Here is a 10,227-nt window from a genome sequence, read left to right on the forward strand (position 1 = left end):
TCTCATCATCATCCTTACTACGGAGTACAGTTAGAGTGTTTCCATGACCCGTGGCGTTGTCTGTGCCAAGAAATGAGACGAGCTGCTATTTGACCGAGGCCGAAAGCCTTGGAAACGGCTGCTGAATGCCATTGAAGGAGAATTGCTGGCTCGTAAAGTGAGACATTGTGCTGCTTGTTGTCCGGGACATCGCGGGTCAGATGAGACAAGAGTTTGATCGGAATTCGTTCTAGTGCGCATACACCAGCCACGATTCGAACGTGAACTATAATCCAGCGGCATTCCGATGTCAGCACCTTCCGAGCCTCTGTAGATGCAACAACGCAAAGCGCCAGTGGTGGAGAACAGTCTACCATTCGACTTGTGGTCCCCGAGGGGCCTCGATCCCCTGAATATGGAATGCGGGAATCCCTTTTCGAATTGGAATGAAACATCCTTCAGGCGAAGGATATTCAGGGTTCGGGAGTGATGATATCCAGCTGGATGGCGAAATTCGACAACTACAGGTTCTTGGATATGGCAGTCAGCTTACAAAACGAATCCAAGGCCTGAACAACCCCATGCTAGAGGTGTCCGACCTTCGTCAACACAAGGGTTTCTCCTCATCCACCACCAGAATCTGGCGGCAATAGGTCGACTTGCCGGCGAATATGATGTTTCGTTATCTTTTCTCATCTCTCGCTTTGGCGAATTGTTGTCATGGACACAATCAGCTACACAAGGCAAACATACAAGCTCGTGCAGACCTGCCGGTTGAGTTTTGTTACACCTATACAACTACCTTTTTGGTGCCAGTAGACAATGCTATTCAAACGCCAGCTCCCATTCCGATCAAGTCACCGCCAGCTTCGTTCGTCACGATAACGCAACCATATACCGGACTTGACCCTATCACAGGTCCTACTGCTGTTACGACGATCGCTCCATCTGGGACAAACCCGGGTACGGTTATTGTCCAGACGCCAACATCAATCCCTCCGTTCCTATTACCCTCATTTGTCACGACGACAGAATTATACACCGGAACAGTACCCATCACCGGGCCTACTACGGTCACAACCATACCTCCATCCGGCACACATCCCGGTACAGTCATCATACAGACGCCTGCCTCTCGCTTTCTCTTCCCACCCTCGTTCGTCACGACGACAGAGCCATACACTGGAACTGTACCAATCACGGGACCAACCACTGTCACAACCATACCCCCTTCGGGCACAAACCCTGGAACTGTCATCATCCAAACGCCGGGCTCAACCATCACGACGACGCAGCCTTATACCGGGACTATACCTATAACTGGACCTACCACCGTGACGACTATACCAGCGTTCGGCACGAATCCTGGCACCGTTATTGTTCAGACGCCAACATCTGTTCCAGCGTCCTTCCGCCCACAGTCTACCGTAACAATCACACAGCCATACACTGGCACTTTCCCCATTACTGGGCCTACGACCATTATCACGATTCCTGCGTCTGGAACAGTGCCTGGTACTGTTATTATTCAGACGCCGACATCAGTTCCTGTGCCACCCCAGCCGCCCTCCACTGTGACGATCACTCAGCCATATACTGGCACCGTTCCTATCACAGGACCTACGACCGTAACGACTATTCCCCCATCTGGGACAGTGCCAGGGACTGTCATTATCCAGACGCCGACATCAGTTCCTGTACCGCCCCAGCCACCCACTACTGTGACGATCACTCAGCCATATACAGGCACTGTCCCTATTACAGGGCCCACAACGATCACCACCATCTCTCCATCCGGCACGGTACCTGGAACAGTCATCATTCAGACGCCAACCTCAGTTCCTATACCGCCCCAGCCACAGTCGACCGTGACAATCACACAGCCGTACACTGGCACCGTCCCCATCTCAGGACCTACGACTGTTGCGACTATCCCTGCCTCAGGTACAGTGCCCGGTACTGTCATTATTCAGACTCCCGCGTCCCAAGTCATTCCCAGTGTGAGCAACGCAGCACCCGAGCCCAGCAGCTCAGCACCAGTACCTAGCAGCTCAGTACCGCCACCCAGCAGCTCAGTACCGCCACCCAGCAGTTCAGCGCCAGTACCTAGCAGCATCTCAAGCGTCCCAAGCGTTGCCTCGAGTGTTGCCTCAAGTGCTACCCCAAGCCAGAGCGCGATTCCGAGCGATGCCTGCGAGCCGGCCCTTGTCCAAAATTGCCCAGGTTCAGGACTGGATGTTAGCCTTTACGCAAACTCATGGAGCCCACTCCTCGGCTACGGCGTTCCTCCCGTCAGGAACCCGACAGGCGGCGTCGGTCCTGACTACTATCGACCGCTCACACCCCTGGACACCGGCGTGACGAATGAATTGTCGTTCCCGGCACCTGTACGCCCGCCTAACAACCAGGGAGTTCGCTTGCCTGAGCAGCCTGCCATCAACTACTTCCCGACCGCTACGTCGACCTACGCTGGCATGACATTCAACCCAAACAACATCACCCTCGTGTACACAGGCTACTACGTCCCCGCCAGCAGCGGCACGTACGAATTCTGCTCCGCCGATGCTGACAACGTTGTAAACTTTTACTTTGGCCAGGCGGCGTTCCCCTGCGGCGACGCGTCTGTTACCTCGACACCAGCCGGCATCGATCCTACAATTTATCAGGCCTTCGGCTTCACCCCCGCAACCGTCTGCGTGTCGAGAGATCTCGTGGCCGGCTTGCCGTACCCGATGCGTATCGTCTACGGCAACTACGGTTTGCCTGCGGGTTCGACCGTCACGATTGCTCCTCCTGGGGAGGCCGGGTCTTCCACTTGGGCTGGGCAGTTGTACGAGGGGACTTGCACGACCTTGACGCCACCGACGAGATTCAAGCAACTGTAATGTCATCCCGGGTTGGCAATAATTTATTTTGTACCGAGGCAAGGCAGATAGAATCAATTAGTTTTGACGCAGGGAGCATGAAAGAACTTTTCCCCCACACAAATAGTAGTGAATTTCGACAGCTACTCCAGATATTGGAGACTATTTCAGGTCGCGGTTCATATGTGAGAGGCTGCAACGAATCGACTTGGGCCAGCAAGGCCCGGGCACGTCTAACGTGATATAAGTCTATCGTAACTGTTTTTTAAGATGTCTTCCCTTAGCCCTTTGGTACCCTTAAAGGCGTGAAACTTCGCGAAGATGATGATAGGATCACTACCACTAGCACCGAGGTTCAAACGTTAGAATTTATAAGCCAGTTGTTGAAGGATATGTCGTGTTCCAGCGTCTTCGCCCAGGTAAGCAATGCCTTTGTATCCGCACCAAGATTAACCTTGGGTCAGGTATGCCTAGATGCCATGAGAGCTCTACCGCGGCAGAGAAGTTTCTGACAACAATGAACGTGCCGACATCGTCAGGTCTCAAAATTACCCTGTTGATCCCTAAGTGGAAATAAATACAGCTGGAGATTATCACTCGTACACCTGATCTCACAGAGTCGGTAACACGGTGCATCTGGTAACGAACTAGAATCCGAAGAAAGTTAATTCAGAACGCATCAAGTCAAATCCAAATCTCTCTGTCTCCCTCCCTGCACCTATCGACTGCTCCTAAGCTCTGGGGGTCCGCCAAGGCAGCCTACTGTCTTTGCCACATACTCGAGATCCAAAGGCTCGTCAACGAAATGCCGAAATAGAATGGAGACGCGCAAGCCAACACGCCGTTCTGAATTAAAACCCTATGTGAGCCGCGCGGGCCCAAAAATTCGCGAAGAATTGCCCTGGGCCAGTTACAGAAGTCATGCGCGTAAGCTGCCGACGTGCTTGTCCTTACCTCGTACTTGAGACGGCAAATCTCAGCACGACACATTACGTCTGAGCTGCTTGCACTGATTGCTTCATGCCCGTGGTCCCATCGGCTTTGGACTTCCAAGAGGCCCGTATCCCTCATGAGCCGGCCTACGTGTTGTTTTCTCTTCAGGACGCAGTCATCGATCTACCATCCAGGTTCAGAACCCTGGAGCCCGATTTCCCTACACGGGCTGAGCGTCCTGTATCTCTTAGGCTTTTGTTGGGCTATCAGCAGGCACGAACCAGTGCTGGTTTCCTACCAGACGAGCACCTCTACCACCTGTCTGTCCTCCGGCAAATGCTAGCTGGGCGAAGAACATCCAGAGCAGAAGATGAGGCGCTGTGCATTAGCACGCTTCTCAATCTTGCTTCAGATGTGGCTGACAAGATCATCTGTTCAGCTGGGGAGGCGCGCATGGCTGCAACATGGGACCACCTGCCCACCATACCGTTTGGGATCGTCTTCTCCAAGTCGACGAAGAAACTGAACATTTAGGGGGTTCAATGGGCGCCGTCGACATTCACGGGCGACTCGGACACCCGCCTCCAGCATTGGGAGGGGCCCAACGTACCTGAGCGGCGCTGCCCGCGCAACGCAACCCCAACGGGTCTCGACATAAGCAGACCGGCAGCGCGTCTCGGTACGTGCGACGATCGTTCCCGGCGAAAGTTCAATAAATTATATCATTTACAGTATTTTCCAGACGGGAAGGTCTTCGTGTTGCGCGACCAGTTCGTGGTTTGGTGTGACAGTGCGCTGGAGGGGTGTGGCACGCCAGACCGCAGAAGCTTTCACCCAAACGAAAGTTCATGATCATCACGGAAGAAGACCTGCAAACCAACCTGATATCACAGCCGGACGAAACGAGCGCGTTCAGTCCGCTCGTAACGGGGCAGAGCTTGCTGGCATCGTATCACGAGCGTTCCATACGAGGGGCAGAAGGGGGTCCCATTCGAGCCAGGGTCCATCGCCACGTCCCTTGCACCATGGTATTCGAGAAGCAGAATGAAGCTAGAGCGTTACTAGTGGCTTTGACAGACGATTTCTGTTCAGGAGCTCTAGCGGAAGGAGACCAGGAGCCCAGTTCTGATCTGGCCATGAGACGTTAGCCAGTAGATGCTATGGTAGGTTTCCTGAGAGATCATCCGAGTGTTCTCGATCTCATGAAAGCCATCCATCCATGTGCCCGGGCAGTGGGGGGGGGGGGGATGCCGACCTCGCCGTACGCCACCGTGTTGACCTTGTGCAAGCCGTCGTCGAATATGGTGATTTCCTCTCGGTAAATACGACTATAACAGACAGAATCTGGTGCCTTGTGATTAGTCAAGTTTTTGATGGATACATGTTTACGAATCATCGTGAGCGTCCAAGAAACGAATGAGGACTATAGTGTTGGCTCAAGACCGTTAGATTAAGGATAGCTAAGGCACAGCAGACGACGAAGATCGAGTGTAATTTAATGTTTCATGTTTTAATCTGTCTCCTAATCTCACGCGGCATCGAAGCGGGAGACCTGGTTGGGCCAAGAACAAAAGAACACCCATCCCAAAGTCAACGCTGAACAACCGTAACCCTAATGTTGTCTCCCCCGTTTTATACTGAATGCCTGTTGCCCGCCGATGAGAGCCCTCTAAAACTCATAAGAAACAAGTGCCATGCACGCCGGGCGGCTGGCAGGTGAAGAACGTAAGACAAATTTCCAACCCGTGTGAGAGTCCGACTCTCCGATTTCACCGATGCAATGCAGAAATAACCTCCTCCCGTGTAAACCTGTTTTCGCGAACCCCTTGCAAAGAAAAGCAACCGCAGACTTATGTACCGGGCAGAAGAAAAGGACTTTTTGTGTAACGAAAAAAGGGAAGAAAGGGGAAATAATTACAGCAGAAATTGACTCATGGACACCAGAGCCAAATGAAACAAATCTATCAAGGACGCCAGTCCTGGGAATCGTGAATCGACTCTTAAACGCCGCAAGCTGAAGGTCGATCCGTATACCGAAAGAAGGTGAAGGAAATGTGTCATTAAGGGCAGACCCAGAAACGGCATTCTGAGGTCAGGATCCGAGCCCGTGTCGTAAAATGTGAGCAGCCATTGTGGAAGACTGTCCGTTCAGTTTCGATGGTCGTCGGAATATGCTGCATCGGCAACGCTTTTTTTGTTGTTCCGTCGTAAGGGTATCTGAAGAAACGCATCGTCCTTTATTCCGTAAAACAAGAAATACCAAGTGCCCTGGCTTGGGAACAACGGATCATGCAAAACTTTTCTTCAATGTCGTCAACGCCTCAGAATCTAGGCAGACCCAGAAGAGCAATTTCATCAGGATGCACCATGATTGTGCTCTAGCTCATGACAGGCTGGCCAAAAAAGCCGTGCTGCTTGGCGGGAGCCACACAGTTCGGGCAGCTACACTCCGCGATGCCATGTTCCCACATGCCCTGTCCTTGATTGAAGGCGTAGTGCTGGGGGTAGGTGGCGTGGCGGTGGCCGTAGTAGGAGGCGTGCGCAACAGGCTGCTGCTGGTAGCGTGCATTCCATTGCCCATTGGCGGCAGCAGAAGAGAACCATTCATTGTAACGCGCGTTGGCTGAGGAAGCCGAGTTCATGTACTCAGGAGTGCCGTAGCCGGAATCCGGGGGAGTGAGAGGCGCGGAGGGCCAGCCCATGCTGGACGAATTGACAGACCAGTCAACAGGGCCCATGCGATAAGAATGAGTCTGAGCCATGTCACCACGCTTGATGGACTGGTAGCGCTCATACTCGGCGGCTTGTTGCTGAACCCAAGCGTTGTATGAGTTGCGCCCACTGTATCGTGTGAGATCGGTATCAATGGCAGGTACCAGAGATGCGAGCCTATCCCGGTTGGCACGAGCGACGGCCTGCTCTTTCAAGACCTTCCAGTCGTCCCAGCTCTTGAGCCACGCGTTGTAATCCCGGCTGAAGTCAAGATTGACATAGAGCCCGAAGCTGGACTCGACGAGCCACTTCTTCTCCATGGCGTTAAGTTCGGTGACCGCGATGCCACTAACCTCAGCCCAAGAGCGGTTCTGGAACGTGTTGTCGTCAAGGAACTTGCTCGCGAGAATGAGCGAGACGGTAGCCATGCGCCAGAGGTCAGCATCAGTGATGTGGTAGACGCTCTGCTCAGGCATGTTCATGCGCTTGGCGAGGTAGTTCATACCCAAGAGGATGGTGCTCTTGGGCAGACGCGTCGACGATAGGATACCGGCGATGAACTTGCGGAAGGAAGAAGAAGCCGCGGAGCCGGGAGTCACGACGCTGGTCGCCATTTCCGCGACAAACTCAGCCATGTGCTCGACCTCATAGTCGAGGACGGCACAGACTCCTCCTCCAGCCATGTTGGCGGTTGATCAAGAATTCGACGAGGATCTGGGGATCTCGTCGAGATGTTTACGCTTTGGTTAGAAAGCGTAAGGATGACCGGTGGCAACGAGTGGCGATGATGGAAAGACTGGCAGATTGCTGGCAAACGCGCGGCAAAGGAAAGGGGATGGCGTGACGTCTAGTAATTCCGGCTCTCCATAAATGAGATGCTGATCCGAGTTCTACTTTGAATGCGGAGTGAGGCTGGTATGAAATGAACGTCGATGACTTCCGTGTGAGACGTGTATTAGGTGTCGTTTCGAGAGCGAAGCCGCACAAGTGGGTGAGAGCGCGAACCGGGTCGATCAATGAAGATGATGGGAAGGGCGCAGAAGGGAGTCGATCGGCAAATGATGCTGCAGAGGCAGACGAATTAGTAAACAGACTATCAGTGGTAAAGCAAAACTGTGTTGTGGAAATCCAACGAAATAAAAAAAAACGAGTCGTCTGTGCCTGGACCTGATACACTGTTTACGTCCTGATGCGTCAAACAAGGACGGGCCGGGACTTTCGCGTCAAAGGCTGCGTGTATGCTAAACAGCTGCGTCTGGATTGTTCGGACGACCCATGCCGAGGGACCCTTGCTCAAAGTGATAGAGCCCTGTCGTAGTCCGCGTCTCTCATCCGGAAGAAGACCCAACTGGGGACTGCGAAGGTGCGACGGCTCAGAGGAATATGCATCTCGTCTTTCGTGTGAGAGCTGTTGATGACCTCGGTATTCGACTTCTTACTCCTTGCGTCATGGTCGAAAGTGTATAGGATTCCAGCCAGGGCAGAGAGGCAAGCATCGACTAGGACAGAAGCATAATCTGGGAGTGTTGACAAACCTCGTAATGAAAGAGCACCGCGAAAGACTCAAGAAAGAGGAGGCTCGTTGATATCGTTAACGCTTTTGTTGCGTAGTTGGATATTCGTTGTTGACCGAGATCGCGAAGTGCGAATGTACGACAGAGAATGATATCCTAGGAGGCGGAGGCGGGTCGACGACTACTCGAAGGCAAATCGGTTGGTCGAGGACACAGGATACACGTCGTGATCGTCAACGTAAGGCTCGTGTTCGCAAAAGGAGAACCCAGAATGTGTTGATGGGAGAGAGGAGAGTTGGGGGGGAGGAGGCGAGTAGAGGTCGAGACGAGAGAGGAGAGTGTGTAGAAAAGAAAAGAGACGGGTTGGCAAGAGAGGATGACGGAGGGAAGAATAGCTAGTGTTCGTGGACGGGTTGGGATCCAATGTGAAGGTCTAGGGTGGACACCACCAGATGGAGGAGCGGGTCTTCGGGGAGACAGAGAGGACTACGGATTGAGGGTGCGGTAAAAAAAGGTTGGAGGTGTGTGTGGGCAGAAAATGAAGGCCTGGCGTGGCGGATGGGATGGGATTGGCGGCAGGGCAGCGGAACGAGCCAGTGGAGGCCCAGGCAGGCGCGCGAGGCAAGTGCGAGAGAAACCCAGTCCTGTTCCAGTGACAGTGGTGCAGGGTAATGAAGAACCCCGGCAAGTTCAGTGGACAGTGAGAGCACCTAGCGGCCAGCGAGAGTGGACAGGTACGATGGGGCAGGCGCCAGGTGGTTCGGACTGTCCTCTATTGGTAAAGCACCTACCTTAGCTAAGGCACCTTACCGTAGTAGACGGGCAAGGGTCGGTGGAGGAGGGACAAGTACACCTCCGTGCACTGTGCCGTCATGAATAAACAGTCAGGCAGGCAAATAAATGTAGGCACACAGGTACCATGTAGACACAAGCAGGGAGGGGAGGGGAGGAACGTGTGTACCCAAGGTACCTACCTACACGAGAGCGCCTAGGAGACCCTTTGGGTCGCTGGCGCCGAGTGACCCCTTCTCCTTTCTCCTGCCCTTGCCCACACACACCCAATCTGGTCCAGACAACCTGGGATCCCCCACTTTGGTAACCCCGTACCAGTACTGTTACTTCCGGTCAGGCGAGTAATGAGAACGGGGGCATCGAAGGACTACCAGGGTGGACAGAGCCTACGGCCTGCGTGTCACTGGTCACTGGTCACTGGGGGACAGTTCGTTCACCTCCACATGCAGCAGCAGCAAAACATCGAGAGTGGGAACGCCAGACCCCGGCCAGCAGCAATGTGCAACGTAATGATGAGGGGGATTTATTCCCTCGTGCTCCTCTTCGTCTGGCATCGACCCGGCCCTGGGAACTGCGTTACTGCGTTGCTGCATGTGCTGGAACTTGCTTCGAAGAGGCATGGCTCAGGCTTGGGATGGGACGGGACATTGGCAGAGGCTGGCAGGAACGAGCCAGTGACAGCCGCCGAGACTGAAGGTGGTGTGGGCGGACCGGTGGAGGAGGAACATGGAAGGTGTAGGAGGAGTCGATGCAGCTTGGAGGGGGGCGTGGTTTTGTGGCTCTTCGAGCCAATGAGCCTGGTGGGTCCGTCAAGCTGTGGTCCCAAGCTGCTGCGCCAGTAGGAAGGAACAAGGGGAAAACAAGTCCAGAGGGCGTCATTAGAGATCAACTGGGCGTTGTTTCAACGGTGTCATCGTCGGACCGGCCAGATTGCAGGCCACAAGCATCCTCTGTGGGCTGATCTCGCGCGCCCAAGTACCCGAAACATGTATTACAGTACAAGGCAAGGCCGATTGCCAGGTACCTGCATACCTATCTTTATACCTGCCTACTCATAAGCAGGTGCATACCTGCCTGCTCGCCTGGTTGTACCTGGTTACCTACCCAGGTCAGTCAGTCAAGTCATTTGCTCTACAGAGAAACTGCGCAGGCATACATCAATTTGAGCTGCCTCCGAGGAGAGGAAGCCCCCCCGGAGCAGGACGGAGAATGCGAAAGCTCCGAGATGAGCGAGGTTGCAGGTTGACACTCTCGAACAGGTGATTAACAAGAAAAATTCCACTCAGGGCGGCATCTGTTGCTTTTCGTTGAGAAACGAAACTAAAGGGTCTCGCCATCCGCCTGAGGCCACCACAAATGCCGCGTAACAAGTATGAGATCAGGGTCTCCCTCATCTTCGGCCACCACCTTTCCCACTCAAATGAGCTCGTTTG

At 53.8% G+C, this 10,227-nt stretch overlaps 3 protein-coding genes across 3 annotated transcripts; 2 read left to right on the forward strand and 1 right to left on the reverse strand.

Moving 5' to 3' along the window:
* Window positions 1–2,453: 2,453 nt before the first annotated feature.
* VDBG_06368 (conserved hypothetical protein) lies at window positions 2,454–2,864 on the forward strand (the record flags this gene model as incomplete). The annotated part of the gene is made up of 1 exon (XM_003003879.1): window positions 2,454–2,864. The coding sequence occupies one exon, from the start codon at window positions 2,454–2,456 to the stop codon at window positions 2,862–2,864; it is 411 nt and encodes a 136-aa protein (XP_003003925.1).
* Window positions 2,865–3,863: 999 nt separating this feature from the next.
* On the forward strand, window positions 3,864–4,310 carry VDBG_06369 (predicted protein; the record flags this gene model as incomplete). Its single annotated transcript, XM_003003880.1, has 1 exon — window positions 3,864–4,310. One exon carries the CDS (start codon window positions 3,864–3,866, stop codon window positions 4,308–4,310), a length of 447 nt encoding a protein of 148 aa, XP_003003926.1.
* A 1,844-nt stretch (window positions 4,311–6,154) lies between these two features.
* VDBG_06370 (conserved hypothetical protein) lies at window positions 6,155–7,171 on the reverse strand (the record flags this gene model as incomplete). The annotated part of the gene is made up of 1 exon (XM_003003881.1): window positions 6,155–7,171. The coding sequence occupies one exon, from the start codon at window positions 7,169–7,171 to the stop codon at window positions 6,155–6,157; it is 1,017 nt and encodes a 338-aa protein (XP_003003927.1).
* Window positions 7,172–10,227: the final 3,056 nt, after the last annotated feature.

Source organism: Verticillium alfalfae, genomic scaffold, assembly GCF_000150825.1.
Source record: "Verticillium alfalfae VaMs.102 supercont1.7 genomic scaffold, whole genome shotgun sequence".
NCBI lineage: Eukaryota > Fungi > Ascomycota > Sordariomycetes > Glomerellales > Plectosphaerellaceae > Verticillium > Verticillium alfalfae.